This window comes from Cyprinus carpio, chromosome B23 (assembly GCF_018340385.1).
Source record: "Cyprinus carpio isolate SPL01 chromosome B23, ASM1834038v1, whole genome shotgun sequence".
In the NCBI taxonomy this organism is placed as follows: domain Eukaryota; kingdom Metazoa; phylum Chordata; class Actinopteri; order Cypriniformes; family Cyprinidae; genus Cyprinus; species Cyprinus carpio.
In genome coordinates, this window is record NC_056619.1 from 26,371,755 (window position 1) to 26,388,645 (window position 16,891).

General features: G+C 36.4%; 2 protein-coding genes across 4 annotated transcripts in view; both read right to left on the bottom strand.

Annotated features, from left to right (window-relative positions):
• Positions 1-1,585: 1,585 nt before the first annotated feature.
• LOC109057532 (complement factor I-like) lies at positions 1,586-7,885 on the bottom strand. 3 transcript variants are annotated; one of them, XM_042750886.1, is made up of 12 exons: positions 7,678-7,885; positions 6,432-6,708; positions 5,929-6,070; positions 5,666-5,847; positions 5,455-5,562; positions 4,384-4,488; positions 4,126-4,170; positions 3,840-3,955; positions 3,283-3,386; positions 2,925-3,199; positions 2,738-2,827; positions 1,586-1,902 (listed from the first exon to the last, which is right to left on the bottom strand). In XM_042750886.1, the coding sequence occupies exons 1-12, from the start codon at positions 7,720-7,722 to the stop codon at positions 1,685-1,687; spliced, it is 1,707 nt and encodes a 568-aa protein (XP_042606820.1). In that variant the 5' UTR covers positions 7,723-7,885; the 3' UTR covers positions 1,586-1,684. The 3 variants fall into 3 exon arrangements, with proteins under 3 accessions (XP_042606820.1, XP_042606819.1, XP_042606818.1); XM_042750885.1 differs by having other exon boundaries at positions 2,738-2,823; positions 2,921-3,199; positions 5,929-6,073; XM_042750884.1 differs by having other exon boundaries at positions 5,929-6,073; positions 7,678-7,882.
• A 5,000-nt stretch (positions 7,886-12,885) lies between these two features.
• The window catches only part of LOC122141951 (tetratricopeptide repeat protein 39B-like), a 16,105-nt gene continuing 12,099 nt past the window's right edge, over positions 12,886-16,891 (bottom strand). The window contains exons 15-19 of the mRNA XM_042750883.1: positions 16,091-16,211; positions 15,879-15,990; positions 15,207-15,324; positions 15,001-15,117; positions 12,886-13,352 (exon numbers count right to left, since the gene is read on the bottom strand). Coding sequence (XP_042606817.1) covers positions 13,256-13,352; positions 15,001-15,117; positions 15,207-15,324; positions 15,879-15,990; positions 16,091-16,211 — 565 coding nt within the window. The 3' untranslated portion in view covers positions 12,886-13,255. The remainder of the gene's footprint in view (positions 13,353-15,000; positions 15,118-15,206; positions 15,325-15,878; positions 15,991-16,090; positions 16,212-16,891) is intronic.

Genomic DNA, 16,891 nt, shown 5'->3' on the forward strand with positions numbered 1-16,891 from the left:
AAAAAATGCTGTTTAAATACAGGTGCACAGATAATTTGGCAAAACAAGAATAATTATTCAATAATTACAAATACTTGAAATGTATTAAAAATGTAATATTTTGTAAAGCGTTGTTGTAAGTGTGTGTGATTTCTGAGTTCCATTAATACTAAGAGCAAACACCAAACTGGTGTTAAAAATAATAAGTGTTTTATTGAGGCTGGGCTGGTATTATATTAGATGTTTCCTAAATGTTTGTTCTCAGTTGTTGTATTTCTACCCCGAGGGAAATCCAGTAAATATCTAATGCACATTCTCTACTCTCACTGATAGTCATCATTAATCTGTTCTTACTCCTGAGATCCGGATCTGCGATGAGAAGATGTGGAATCCTCCCCGGCACCCGCGAATGCTCGGCTAAGTTCGGTCTACTTGAAGCTCGTAGGATTATTCAGTTTATAATAATTTATTATTCATAAATGAATTACTCAGAGACTTTATTGTTTAATAAAATGTTTCGCATCACCATTTGTCATGATTTCGTTTTATTAATGGACAATAACTCCTATTCCTCCCCTACATTCTCCCTTATTTGGTAACCACATGTATTCATACACAAGCATAGTACCTGACCTTCATCACATCTAATACAGAGTGTCAAAAGTTCAAAGGGAAGAATGGCAGGGGTGGTCAGCAACATACACACGTTAATACAAAAATATCTATAACACCTTTTTCTGCATAGGTACAAGTGTGCTCGGTTCAACCACAGAAGTCACACCTTCATGCATTGAAAACTCAACACTGCTCGGCTGCGGTTTCATCTCCCAAGCACATTGGAAAATGCAACTGCGTCCTTTTATACTCTTTAAACAAACAAAGCATACATCAATTCTTAAACCACAAAGATTAATACTTTCAAAGGTTAGAAAAATAAAAGAGAAATAAAAAATAAAAAATATTTGAAACATGATCATGTTTCCCCCCAAAAGAAACTCTTACATCTTAAACATTGGAGCTTTGAGCTTTAACGACTCTAAACCATTTGTCAGTGCTTGCAGCTCGAGATTGATCTTATTATACTCAGCCATCTCTCTTTCCAACGTCATCATTTTCTTATTTAAAGTCTCCTGTTTGCGCACCAACTTTATCACCGCTTTCAGCCTGAAATGCATGTCCTGCTGGTATTCCAGGTTTCTTCGTTGTTCAGCCACGCTTCTCAACTTTCACTTGCTTTTTGGCTTTTCGGCTTTCTTCCACTTGCAGTCCTTTAAGGATGAGATCACCAAGGTCAACATTCACATTTGCTTTACAGTCTCTGTTCCCTAAAGTAATGGGCCCAGCAGGAGATTGCTCAAAATCCTCCACTCCTATATTACATCCAAACTCGACACAGTGCATATAATCAAAATACAACATTACCACAAACCATTACCTATGCATTTCTCCACTGTAAATATGCTGTAAATATATTTAAAATGGTTTTTATGACATCTGTGACTCTTACTTTATTACTCATGGCATGATTTAAATTTCATGGACTGATCATTTACTTGAAAAATTTAGAATAAAACAATATACAATAATAAAATATGAGACACGTGGATCATAGATGTGTAATCAGCACTTTAATAGGAGAAAAACCAAATGTTTTTAAAAGCACAAAGCATCAATCTGCAAATGAGAACTGGTCTCTTCCATCATTTTACTGGTTGAATTTGGTAACGGCCGGCCAGCCTGTTTTGGAGCGGATCCATTCAAAATAATGCACCACTTTAGTGTAGATGCCAAGATGATTGGTTTCGCTGCATTTATTTCCATAGCTCACTATTCCCCACAGATACGACAAACCAGATGCATCTGTGCACACCAGCGGCCCTCCGGAGTCGCCCTGACACGAGTCCACCCTCCCCTCCAGGTCACCTGACACAGAGAACAACCAATGACAGTCTTATTCAACAGAGACGGGAGAAACAAAGCTGTTCTTCAGTGGAGGGGAAAGTTACTTCCCCAATACAATGGTGTATTTCTCCCTAAAGTAACTAATTGTATTTCTTAGTTACTTTTAGTGAAAAGTAATATGTTATGTTATTTTTTCTCATCTGGGCTTGGCTTGCTTGTTTGTTTTTAATATAAAAATTTTATTTAAAAAACACATAGGCACTGATTACAATAATTATGCACAATTTGATATGCGCTTCAAACCGCAATGTTTTTTGCACCACTTTTATGGCATCTTTGTGCCTTTTTGGAGCCATATTCTTTGTAATTGCTTGGAAAAGAGTGAGTGCTACAGTAAAGAAAAGAAAAAGAAAAGGAAGTACCGTACATATTTTTTTTAAGTACTAGTAAAGGAGTTAGTGTTTTGTTAATTAAATAAATCATAGCGGGAAAAAGTTTATTAGTGTTGAATAAAACTAAACATTTACAAACATAGACATTTTACAGTAGTTTTCACTTCGCAACAAATCCTTTTGCATTTAACTGTATGCAGAACAGAGGAGGAATGAAAAGGTAAAAACAAACATAAATTATTGTGGCATGCATTAAAAGCACCAGGCCTAAATGAATTTATTTAAAACTAGTGGTGTGTTGTCTTATTGAAAAAAAACTGATAAAACCAGGTTTAGCTGGTCTTCCAGCCTGGTCATAGCTGGTTTTAGAAGGCGTTTGACCTCTTCTTTAGCTGTGAAACCAGCCAATCTGCATGATTGATCCAAACCTGCTAGACTTCACAGATTACGAAACGTCCACATACCTGCACACTCCATTCCAGGGAGGAAACGGTCCTTGAAGTAATGCTCGCAGTCGCCAACAAGCGTCACATTTGCCCATTTCAGAGTCACTCCTGATGATCCGAAAACACACAGAGAGACAATAAGACCTTAAACTCTAGCATATACCCCTCCTGATTTCTGTAGGTTGTGTTTGGCAGGGAGCCGAACCTCTGCCCCAGCCGGAGATGGTGCAGGTGTCGTTGGGCTGGAACTGTTGGGTGGACCAGGGAACGCAGACGGCTCGGACCGCGGGATTGTCCTGCATGCACTTGTCTGAAAGATATAGCTCCTCCAGCTGCACTAAAGCGATGTCGTTGGCATAGGTTTGAGGGTTATATTCATGATGGATGATGATGTTCTTCACCGGGACAATATCCGTCGTCGACTGCCAACGATGCTTCTTCCAGACAGATAACTTGATTCGGAAGGACTTCAGTTTGGGCCTAGAGACGTGCAAACATGCTGGTGAATTGGTGGAGACTAAACAACGTTTGGCTAATTTGGGGCTTGAGGTGATTGGCTGTACCTGACGCAGTGGGCAGCGGTCAAAACCCAGCATCCGCCCAAATACGCCCCTCCGCAGCGGATCAAACCTTCATCCTGAATGACCACCTGCCACTGTATCTGAGTCTGCAGGGCAAAGGTCACACAGAGGTCGTTCCTTACCTGCCGGGATCAGATTTCCTAGTGCCTAGTGTTATTTTGTCCGTTTAACTGTTAAACTGCATTGATGTTATTGTTTAAACTATGACAAATAATGATCTCAGGTACTGATTATGTTCTTTATTTAAGGTTAAAAGTTTCGCTCGGTATGTGTTAAAATGGCGTTTCAATATGAGTGCAGTGTGCTTGCATAGAGAGGCTCCGCCCACGCTTTCTTCTGATTGGCTGTGATTTTTGCATCATGTGTTTATTCATGTTTTTGCATCTGTGACATAAGCATCATGACTTGTAAAGTTGCTTTCACATTGTACAATACAAATTTGATTTGACTTGGTTTTGGTACTTGGTTCATAATGTGCTGCAGTTTCATAAAGCATTGTTCAGTAGCTGTGTGTTGTGTTGTTAAGTGTCTGGACTGACCGGTAAGGTCTCTTCCCATCCTGCTGAACGTTTCCGGCGTGAAGAGTGATCATCCTGTTTGTTGGGAATGCCACACTGCAGCTGGCTTTCTGCAGACGAACGCATTTCTCTGATCTCTGGAACAACATGAAGGTGAGTTATTATATGTATGATTTTAAACCTGAAATCATGTGAATACACTCTTAAACTTTTGTTCCAAACACTTGCTATGCAAAAAAAAAAAAAAAATATATATATATATATATATATATATATCTGAGTTGAGAGACGATGAGCTTTTACTTACCTGACATTGGATCGGTAAAGGTGTTTTCTATTGCTTTGTCAGTTTCTGTAACAAAATGAAAAAAACAGAAAAAACAAAATTTATATATTTTTTTTATATTTTATGTGTTTCGTTTATGTGTTGGGATGTTCCAATCTACAGATGTCCCGTAGTTCAGTTATGACGTCTTTGATTTAACCTGATTCTACATTCAAGAACTAAATCCTGAATCTCTTGGTGTTTTTGAGCAATAATGAGATGTTAAATTAATTCACTGACCATCGAGTTCATCTTCTCCTCCCAGACAGTCCCTGATTCCATCTTTGACGGCGTAATGGGGAATACAGACACCTGATTTACAGAGGAACGCCCGGCCCTGGCATTCTTCACACAACAGAAACAGTAAATCAGGATTATCAGTCTGCTTTATGCCAGCAATGCTGAAACATTGATTCATGTACCACTGAAGACCCTTGATGAAATCACTTGAATGCAATGGATAAAAAAACATCAAATTCCAAAAGCTTAAATGTAAGCGATATGTTTGAGTTTTATATTTAAAGTTTTTTTTGTGTGTGTGTGTGTGTGTGTGTGTGTGTGTGTGTGTTTTGTACATTTGTTTTGCTTAGCTTGATTAATGTTGTTTAATGTCAGTTAATGTTTTAAGTATTATTAGGTTAGGTAAATTAACACATTTGCAAATTATTTGCAAAAATAATTTGTGCCTTATTTAGAAACAGCGACATGAAGGGAACAACAGGATTGTTGAAAACTGCACAAAATTTGTATTTTGGATGAACTGGATCAAAATGTGTTTGAGTTTAAAATTCATTGGCTTATTTTTTAGATTTTCATAAAAATGACAAAAGTTTATTTTTGCATATTTTAGTTCATTTTTAGTTCAGTTTTAACATGAATGAATTTTGATTAGTATGATTAAAAATATATTTAATTTTATTCAACCTTTATTTAACCAGGCAAGTTAATTATTCAAATCATTGAAAGCTACTTGAATATAATTTATCATATGACGATACCACAACATAAAGAATAGTATCATCCGCCTAAAGATGAATATAGGTTCTCTGACTACAGATAACCTGAGAAATATTGTTAATGTAAATTGAAAACAGAGTTGGTGCTAACACTGAGCCCTGAGGGACACCTTTATTAATAGTTAATGGTTAAGATAATTGTTGATCAATCTTTACATATTGGGATCTAATAGATAATATATATAAAAATGTATAATGCATTTCATGACAATTTTTTTATTTATTTAGAAACAGTGACATGAAGGGAACAACAGACAGGATTGTGGGAAACATGGACTGATGATGTCAGACTCACTTTGGCAGCACATCTCGTCGCTGTTGTCTCCACAGTCATCAACACCATCGCAGGGTTTTCCATGGATTAAACACTTCCCATTCGCACAGAGAAACTTCTTACATTCACCTACACAGAGAAAACCCATCAGTGTGAGTAACAAAAAGAGTATCAGAACAACAGATTAGCATTAAACGTTAAAATGATGACTGCATTTTAGAGCAAACGGCACCTGGAGGTTCCTCATAACACTTTATAACGGCCACCCCAGTTTTGATAGGCTCTGGATTATAGATTGTGCACTCAGCCAATGAGAGCTCAGATCCCGTGCAGCGAACCCTCATACACTCATTTGACCATTTAGCAGCTTCATCAAGAGACCCATATGGGATGTTAGATGCCACCTCTGCTCCTCTGAGAGACAGAACGAATAAGATAAGCAGTCGCTACATGTTGAGTTGAGAGAAAAGACGTGTTGTGTTCAGGTGTGTTTACCTGTCGACTCCCTTAGGGTTTCTGCAAACCACATTTGCTGCTGCCATATCCCAGCCGTTGCCACATACCGGCATTTTTCCCAATTTAGTTTTTATCTCCACCACATTATTAGAGTCAGAGACCATCACATCCACCTTATCTTCCGCTGGACACAAATATTAAGGTTCACCATAAGAAAATTTTCTTTAAAGAACCAAGACACTGTTATGAAGAGCCTTTAACGAAGCAATTCAGATTTGGAGAAATGTAGCATCGCATCACTGTCTCACTGTCAATGAATGGGTGCCGTCAGAATAAGAGTCCAAACAGCTGATAAAAACATCACAATAATCAGCTGTTTGGACTCTCATTCTGACGGCACCCATTCACTGCAGAGCATCCACTGCTGAGACAGTTATGAATGATTATTCATTTATTTTATTTATTTATTAATTTTTTTAATTAGGTGTAATTTTAAAAATGTAATCACAAAAGTTTGACCCTGATTAAAGTTCATGTCTCACCTTTGCAGGATTGGCTAAAGTGTGAGAAAATGGGCCTCTTGGTTCTGCAGGAGATTGCATTGGCCTGACACATGGAGTTATATTCGGATCCGTCCAGCGTGCAGGCTTTAATTTTCTGCTGCGGACATTTGTTCGGAATCTTACAGACACACTGTCCTGCGATGCATCGCCTCCATGGAGGACAGAACACTTTAGAGCAGGACAGCCGAGTGTATTTCTGATCCAGACATTGGGCCGGACCCAAGAAATCCTCATCAGGTACTTTTGGGTGATTGAGCTGTGAGTAAACCATGGGTTTTAATGCTTTTGAGGCAGTTTGGGGATTCTCAATTCTCAAAGTCATTAAGCTGTTCGAGTGTATTGAGACTAAAATAATAAAAAATTATCTGCAAATTCATTAAAAGAAATTTGCAATTTTAACCTCATCCTTCGACTCAGGATTCGAGTCCAAAGCATGTTTGCTTCATGTATAAATTCTATATATTTTTAAAAAATGAATAAATAAAATACAGCGCTTTAGTGTGAAATACTGTTTTCTTAAATGTGTTTCCTACACTGCAAAAAAATATTTTCTTGCTTAGTATTTGTGTCTTTTCTAGTATAAATATCTAAACATTCTTGAATCAAGATGCATTTACTTGACAAGTAAAATGACTTAAGATACCAAGTCTTGTTTTCTAAAAATAAATAAAATAAATAATAAATAAATAAATTTAGTTGGTTCTTGCTTAAAACAAGCAAAAATATCTGCCAATGGGGTAAGAAAAATAATCTTTATTCAACGGCTAAACAAGATATTTTTTTTCTTGCACCATTTGCAGATATTTCTTGCTTGTTTTAACAAAACGTTTTTTTTATATATCTTATGTCGTTTTACTTGTAAAGTAAATGCATCTTGATTCAAGAATGTTTAGATAGTTATACTAGACAACAAGACACAAATACTAAGAAAATCATTTTTGCAGTGATTTAAGCAAATCTTCAAGATTATGAATTAATTTTAGCTCAAATCAAAGTTTCATGTACATGTTTTGTATTTAGCTGCCACGTAATAAGTGGGCAACTGATCTTGATAACATTGTTTATTTTGCAATTATTTTGCAATCCTTTACTTTTACTGGAAAACAAGACCACTGTGATCAAGATTTCACAGTGTAGTTGTCATCATGACTCGTTTTCAGAGTTAATGAGATTAATTACTCCATTAATCATGATTCAGTTAATTTTATCAGATACACAAACTCACTGCGGTCTGGAAGAGAAGACACATGAAATAAAAAACAGCCCTCATGATTCGTCTCTGTTCCTCTCTTCGTCGTGTCCCGGACTCAGTCTGATAATCAAATGATTAACTGCTGTCAACAGATGCCTGATGCCAGACTGAATCAGACAGAAGGGAAGGGAGGAGAAACAGCAGCTTCTGCCCAGAAAGGTCTGAGCTGTTGGTCAATATCGGAGTTTTGCGTTAGTCGATAAAAACTGTTTATTCAGTCAGTAAAAACAAGGCTACAGAAGGAAAACTACTCGCATTAGCCAAACCAACAAAAAAAGAAATCCAGTCATAGAAAACAGAATCGCATTAGCCAAACCAACAAAAAAAGAAATCCAGTCATAGAAAACAGAAGCCAGTAAGTGCATGAGTGAAGGAATCAGAAAACCTTTCTCAACCCTAAAAATGTGAATTAATCGTGAAAATTAGTCAATATACGGAAAAGTGGCGCCCCCAGATCTTATTTCTAATAGGGCTGGCCAGATGAGGCCACAGTTTTTATTGGGGTTGGCACATCAAAAAATAAAATAAATAAATAAAGGGTGCTGCCAATATTGACAAAAAAAAATATTATCTTGCATTTTGGGATTTTATCAAGCAAACGAAAATTAGACAATATTTTTTGCTCTGTGTGTGTTATTGTGCTGATATCTTATTTCTAACTGTGCTGACAGCTGATGCTTTTTTTTTTTTTAAACCTTTACACCATTTTTTTCTAAAAGTGGCACCATCTTTTAAGTCAGACACTTGCATGTGGGCTGTTACCAAGCAATGCAATCAGTATCAACAAAATTGATCTTTGCAATGCAGAGAAAACAGAAACTGCATCTGAAGTGCCATTTAGATTTTTTTACACACTGTTTAATGAGCTCTGAGGCCCTAAATACTACTTAACCTGGAGTTACAAATAAAGAATAATGTTTTGATATTTTAAACATAAAACATTGAAAACTGCTGTTTGAAATGTTTACCAAAATGAAATGGTTACCTTAAATGTGAATTAAAACAGCCAGTAGGTGGCAGCGAGTCACTGTTCATAAGTGAGTCATTGCGATTGAACCGATTCATTTTAAACGGTTGATTCATTCAGGAACAAAACACTATCATGTTGCTCAAAGACGCCAAAACAGTGGCTGGGTTTGGAATGATTTTTGTTTTTTAGAAATAGAGCGCAAAAGTGAATATGTTGTCTAAAAACGTAAAACTCTTGATATTAACTTCTTGTTTATTGAACTGTTGTATAAAATCAATGTCACATTTGCAATTATGCAGACTTCTGGAGAAAAACGTCACTCTTCGTGTGATAGTAACTATATTAAATGATATATAAATTATATAGATCTAAAAATTAATAGATTTAAAATCGATTTAAATTAATAGTAGCCACTGCAAATCATCCTAGGGGTGGCCACAGGGGTGGCCAGAGTTTATACAGGGGTGGCCGTGGGGGCGCCCCTGATACGGAAGCCCGTTTCCGACACTGAATAAAAAATAAAACAAGGTAATTGTGACTTTTTATCTCACATATCTTGCAAATCTGACTTTATAGAATTGCTAATATAAATTTGCAATTGCTAGTTCTAAAGTCAAAACTCCGAGTTATAAAGTAAGAATTGCAAGATATAAACTCTCAATTCTGAGTTTTTTCCTGGCAATTGAGAGTTTATATCGCGCAATTCTGACTTTCTTTTTTTCTCACAATTGAGAGTTTATATCGCGCAATTCTGTAATAGTCACGCAATTCTGAGTAATAAAGTCATATTTGTGAGATATGAACACAACTGACTTTTTTCTCAATTCGCGATTGTGAGAAAAAAAATCAGAATTGCACGATATAAACTTTTTTCTCACAATTGTGTTTATATCGTGCAATTCTGATTTTATAACTTAGAATTGTGTGACTATTACAGAATTGTAAGATATAGGCTAAACTCGCAACTGCAAGTTATAAAGTCAAAACTGCGAGTTATAAAGTCAGAATTGCCCAATATAAACTCGCAGTCCTGAGAAAAAAAGTCAGAATTGTGAGATAAAAGTTTCACCCAATCTCATGTTAATCTTGAGTACCTATAGAATAGTGTTGCATCCTTCTCCAAAGAGTCTTTAGTTTTATCACAGCTTTACAATTCTCTCCAAAAAGCTCTTGGAGGCGTGTCGTGGGCGGAGCTAAAGAATCACGAGCATTTGAGTGCTGATTGCCAACAAAACACAGAAATCTGATGCAGTTTCACTTACTGTCTGCAGTTCTCTTTTATCACTGGGATCACTCGTCTTTCAGTATCAAACGATGTGCAAATCCACCTTGTTTATAAAACATTTGTCACCGAAATGGTGGGAACAAACAAACACACCTGTAAAAATAAAAGTTTTCATTTCTTGTTCAGATATCAGTCTGTGCAGATAGTTTATTCTCTCTATATTTGTCAGTATTTACTTTATTACTAGTTAGTGTGAATATCTTGTGAGCAAATGTTAAACGAGAAACATGCCTGAATTGCACAATGATGTCATTTGCACATAAAACGCAGCAGTATTTCTCAATTTAAAACAGCAGATGTGACAATTGAAGGTCCAGCAGACTGTAAATAAACATTGAGTTTCTTCAATCATTAACCTGCATTTCAATCAATCATATACTTCTGGACTGAACAGATATCAAAGTATTGTAAGACTGAAACAAATATGAACAGATCATCTGCAAACAGTCAGAAACATTGTGAAACTGGGTGAGTTAGTTACCCAAAACTGAGAATCGATGGATATACACTTGTGCCTTCTTCAGGGAATAATTATAATATATGCTGAATTAATACCTTTAAATGTTTCCAACAACTACATAAAAAAATATAAATAGAAGAATAAGAATGGTGATTTTCACTTTTATTTTTGATTTTGCAAACCAGGAGCCGGACCAAAAAAAAAAAGTTTTTAAAAGTCTACTTTTTTTTTATTATTTTGTTATAAATATATTATCTTGGCTCATTTTGAGGACTTAAAGAAACCCTGAAGCAGAACATGACCAAAAAAAAAAAAAAGTCCCAAGATTTTTACTTTTTTAATTTTTAAAAAAAATTTAATTAGCTTTTTTCTACAATTTTGACTTTTTTCTCAGAATTGCCTGACACGAACTCGCAATTTTGACTTTTTTTTTTTTTTTTTACATAATTATGAGAAATAAAGTCAGTCTTTTTTTTCTCCTCGAAACTGTATTTTGTAACATGCAGTTATGAGTTTATATCACACATTTCTCAGAAAAAAGTCAGAATTCTGAGATACAAACTCGCAAAAAAGTAGCAAATTAAAAATGTGCAGTTACTTTTTTTTTATTCAGTGGCGGAATCACAACTTGGAGGGAAAAAAATTGTTTAAAAAATTTTTTTTTTTTTAGACAGTTTTTTTTTTTTTTTTTCAAGAGAGGAAAATGTTTTTGATGAGAGAAAAGGTTTTGGAAGGTAAAAATATTTGTTAAAGATTTTTTTGAAGAGAAAAAAAAAAGTCAAAGATTTTGAAGAAAATCTGTTTTCACGTTGTGCTTCAGATCTACTTTCTCAAAATGAGGTGTTAACGACAGGTTTATTCCACATGTGAAACTGATATCAAGTCAACAGGAGTGTCTCAGACATAAAATATAACATTCATCACCTGTGTGCAATGACAGTCAAGTTCTTGACAGTATTTTATTGGCGTGAATAACCAGGAAAAAAGGAACCTAAACACTCCAGTGCCAAAAAAATAAAATAAAAAAAATAAAAATTAAAATTAAATATTAAAAATATCAGAAATAAAAATGAGTATGGAATTGGAAAAAAACATTAATTAGACCAAATACAAAAAAAAAAACTGAAAAAGCAAATAAAACGCTGTAAGAGCAACAAATAACAGTATTGCAGCCCTTCTGAACTCAATCCCATCTAACAGCAGAAAGCTCATTCAGACCCACGGCTGATTAAAATCATGATCGTGAGGCTTATTAATAAACAGCTGTGAAACAGTTCATGTATAGTTATGAGCTCTGATTATTTATAGTGCTTCACAAACAGGTCAGTTCTACATTAAACTGAATCAAGTAGATCTGAATTTAGAAGAACATGGAAACTTTGCAATTAACTTACTGTATGTTTCTACTTGAGATGAAGGCACCTAGTGTCTGTATATAATAATGTGAAATGATTCTCTGAAAACAAGTCGAGCAAATGTTTCAAGATGTTTAGATGTTTTTTTTCCAGCGTACAGTTGTTGCCCACTTGACAAGTGCTTGTTTAATGAGAACTCATATTCACAAGCTCAAATCATTTGAAACAATCAGGCAACGAGCTTCGAGAAACAGAAATGTGTGTGTTTGATTGAACTAAATCAAAAATCAGCAAACATTTCACGACTGTATACATAATGCATATTATTTTTGTCTTGTTTTCCAGTACAAAAATCTAAACATTCTTAAATAAAGATACATTTACTTAAAGATTACTCAAGGTATTATATATATATATATAATTTAACATTGTGATTAAAACAAGAAATATCTGAAAAATAAAGAAAAAGAACCTTAAATTTAATTATTGGCCATTAGCAAATACTTGTTCTTTTTTAAATTGTAAAATCACTAAATTTTTATATTTTTTCATGAAACAAAACCAAATCTTGTGCAATTTTGCTGTTGAAGTAAATGTATTTTAAATGAGATATTTTTTTTTTTTTGTATTTTTATTTCACTAAATCCCATATATAAGGGTTTTTTTAAATCTCGTACTGGCAAAATTACAAGAATGGGAGGAGTGCATGTAATTTTTTGCTTTCAATACATTCATAATAACAGGAAGCAAGGCAAATAATAACAGAAAAAATAAACACAAGGATAAAGATGTTTTTGATTTATGTACGGATTATTTGTATTTGTTTTATGTATTAAAATTATTTGGTGTTAATAATAAAAGAAAAGGTTAAAATGTATTTGATTACTGTACAACATATTTGGTATTAAACATTAAAATGAAACTCACGTTTTATAATTACAGTTTAAAGTGAACAACAAAAACCCTTTCTAGAAAAAAAAATTGTACAGTTTATTCTCAGCATGATTGTTGGCTGATTATTATTGCTTTCAAAGGATTTTTTGTGAATTGCTTGGAGCGTCTAAACTTGTAATCAGCATAATAATCTCTAAGACTCTTGACACACACACACACACACACACACACACACACACACACACACACACACACACACACAAAACAGAGGCACACAATGTAAGACACACAAGCAGACAAACAGATTTGGTCTTCAGAGTAAACCGTTACATTCATTACAGCAGCTGTTTTCTGATTGGACGTCAGCGAGTTTCTTTAGCCAGCTGATTGGCTGAACAAACGCACAACTCTGTATTGAAACGAACGACAAGTAAGTGTTCAGATGTTCAGGTTTGAGGTACACAGACTGGGGCGGCTTTGGTTTGGAGTGTAGGTGAATGTGTTTCTAGTCGCTACGCTGCTTTGGTGCTTCGATGACGGTCGTGATGTGCTTGTCACGTGCTGATCGTCCGGTCGAACGTTGTCCTTCATCGCGGCGAGTTTGAAGAACTCTTCAGACTGCTGAGAGCCGCGTGGATGCGGAAATGAAGACGAGACTCCATCGAATAATCCTTATAATTCAACCTACAGACACAAATACAGTCAGATTCTTTAGCATAAATGATTGTGTTGATTTTCTAGCGTAAATGCCTGTTTACACTACTTCGTAAATGTTCTCAATAAGCACTGTTAGAATTAAATGAAGAAATTCTGCATTTCTTTCACCCTCTGTAAGGATGTGTTAAATCTGACAAAGAGGTTTAATAAAAGACTGTAATCATTTTGTGAAATAATTGAGCACTTTTTACTGTACCTTTTTTTTTTTTTTTTTTTTTTACTTTGATTTTTTAGTTTGGGTGAATTTTGGGTGTGCCATATTGCACCATCAGCCCAGTTTGCTGCACTATATCTCAGCTGTCATAGAAAATGCATTAAATCAGATATAACGACTTAATATAAGAGTTGTTGAGATTTTGTATGAGTGTTTTTGAGCTATTGTTACGTGTAATTTTGTTGTTTTGTTACTGTACCAGTTTTGTTTGTGGGACAATGTACAACGAGCCAAATTACACCATCAGCCCAATTCATGGTGTGATTTCTTAACCGTCACAGTGGATACATTAAATCAGAAACAATTACTTTATTTATTTATATTAGTTTTTGCTGTGATGAAATCCAAATTTTGAGAGATTTTTGTTTTTTTAATATTTTTTTTTTTGTTGATGGTAGTTGTTGGTTTTTGGGAAATCACACTGAGCCATATTACACCATTAGCCCAATCCGTGGCGCTGGTTTTCAGCCGTTTCAGATGACGTGTTAAAATTGACACAAGCTCTCAACACCAGAGTTACTGCTCTAATACAATCCAAATATTGAGCAGTTTTTGTTGTACCAGTCTTTTTTTATGCACCCTTGAACTTGGAACGTGGGACAGTCTACAATGAGCCAAATTGCACCATCAGCCCAATTCGCAGTTCAGTTTCTCAGCCGCTTCAGAGGATGCGTTAAAGATGACATTAAGCTTTTATACTAGAATTACTACCCTATTGAAATCCAAATTCTGAGCACTTTTTGCTAAACCAATCTTTTTTTTATGGACTCCTGAACTTGGCATGTGGGACACTGTACACTGTCGTATTGCGCCATCAGCCCATTTCACGCCTCATTTTCCAACCGTCACAAAGGACGTGTCGAATCAGACATAAGACCTCGATACTAGGTTTACTGTACTAGAAAAAAAAATCCAATTTTGATCACTTTTTACTTCAGTATTCTTATTCTATGGACTCTTGAACTTGGCATGAGGGACAATGCACAATTAGCTGTATTGTTCCAAAATCCCTTTTGGCAGTACAGTTTGTTAACGGCCACAGAGGTCACTTTAAACCAGACATAAGGTCTTTATACTAGAGGTACTGCCCTAACAAAATCGATTTCTTGAGCACTTCACCATTCACTGTATCATTTTTCTTAACCTGAACTTGGCATGTGGGACAATGCACATTGAATTGTATTACGCATCAGCCCATTACTCAACCAAAACGATAGTACAGTAAAATGTAGCAAAAATGTGTTTTTCACAAGATCAGTTGTTGGGATTTAGAAATGCTGAATTTCTCCATTCACTTCTAACAAAGCTTAGTGTGAAGCGTAGCATTATTTAAGAGATTTGGTAACATTTAGTATTGCTATGATAGCTTTACGTTGTCATTTATTTCAGAAGCGAACTCACTTGGCGTCCTCGATGAAGCGCATGGCTTTGACACAGTCACCCTGCTGCTTGTAGAGTAAACCCAGCTCATAGAGAGTGAAGGGGATCAGGTAGTGATCGTAACGGATGCGCTTCTCGCTGCGAACACACACAGTCACGTCCAGTCATCATCAAACAGCTCTCTCTGATCTACAGTAAAATCACAGACGTGTGTGTGGAGTGTTTACCTGCTCAACACTTGTGTGAAGCAGAGCTCGGCCTGCAACAATCGGCCCAGATGCTTCAAACACAAACCCTTTAACATCTGAACCAGACACTGATCATCAGGGTGAAACTCAGACGGATCTGAAACACACACACACACACACACAGATTTTGCATTGACTTCTGGTTTTGTATTGATGATAAATCCTATAACGCAAACCCTCACAGAAACCATTTTGCATTTTATGTTCTGAATTAAAACTATATCCATTAATCCAGCTTCCTGTGATTTTCTACCAAAATAGAAGCTTGATGGTTTAATGCTTAAAAATGAGGAATTAAGACAATACTAAAGTCACAAATATTAGTACTGTAATTTTACTGCAACTGTTATCATATGTGACCCGTGCCGGCAAAATGAGTCAAAAAGAAAGAAAATTGACTGAGCTACACCTGTTTGAAGTCGATATAATACATAATCACTTTTTTTGACAAATTGTGCAGCCCTACAAACAAGAACAGTAAACCTAAACAACTTTAAAAAGAAAGAAAGAAACTAAATTTTTATAAAAATAGCTATTTGACCCCCCCATCCCTCAAATTGTGCAGCTGTAATTTGTAAATGTGAGGTTAAATGCAGTAACAGTTTGTACTAATAAGAAGGTTCATAAGCAGTGTGTGTGTGTGTATCTCACTGGGATCGTTGCGCAGCTGCTCTTCTGCTCTCTCGATGGTGATCAGTAAGCTCTCAGTGGTGTCTGCACGCTTTCCAACGATGGTGAAGCCATTCCACACGTACATCATTTCCTGTGTAAGGAAGAACCATAGACTCATCCCTTCTTCCTCTCTTCATTTACACGTTTATATTTGCAATGTGTGTTTGTGTGTGTGTGTGAGAGAGACCCACCAGCGCAGGGATCACCAGTTTAACGGGCGTGGCTGAGGAGTATCTGCGTGATTTCCTGATGGCAAACTTCTCTGTAGGGATGGATTTCCCGGCCAGCCGCTGCTTTAGTCCCTCCACCTGCCTGCGACACACAGCAGACCATCAGCCTCAGCGCTCACCTGAGCTCAGATCAAAGCAGACTCACCTGAGCTCAGATCAGAGCAGACTCACCTGAGCTCAGATCAGACTCAGATCAGAGCCAGACTCACCTGACCTCAGGTCAGACTCACCTGAGCTAAGATCAAAGCAGACTCACCTAAGCTCAGATCAGACTCAGATCAGAGCCAGACTCACCTGAGCTCAGATCAAAGCAGACTCACCTGAGCTCAGATCAAAGCAGACTCACCTGAGCTCAGATCAAAGCAGACTCACCTGAGCTCAGATCTGACTCAGATCAGAGTAGACTCACCTGAGCTCAGATCAGACTCAGATCAGACTCACCTGAGCTCAGATCAGACTCACCTGAGCTCAGATCAGACTCAGATCAGACTCACCTGAGCTCAGATCAGACTCAGATCAGAGCAGACTCACCTGAGCTCAGATCAGAGTAGAATCACCTGAGCTCAGATCAGACTCAGATCAAAGCAGACTCACCTGAGCTCAGATCAGACTCAGATCAGAGCCAGACTCACCTGAGCTCAGATCAGACTCAGATCAAAGCAGACTCACCTGAGCTCAGATCAGACTCACCTGAGCTCAGATCAGAACCTGAGCAGACTCACCTGAGCTCAGATCAGACTCAGACTCACCTGAGCTCAGATC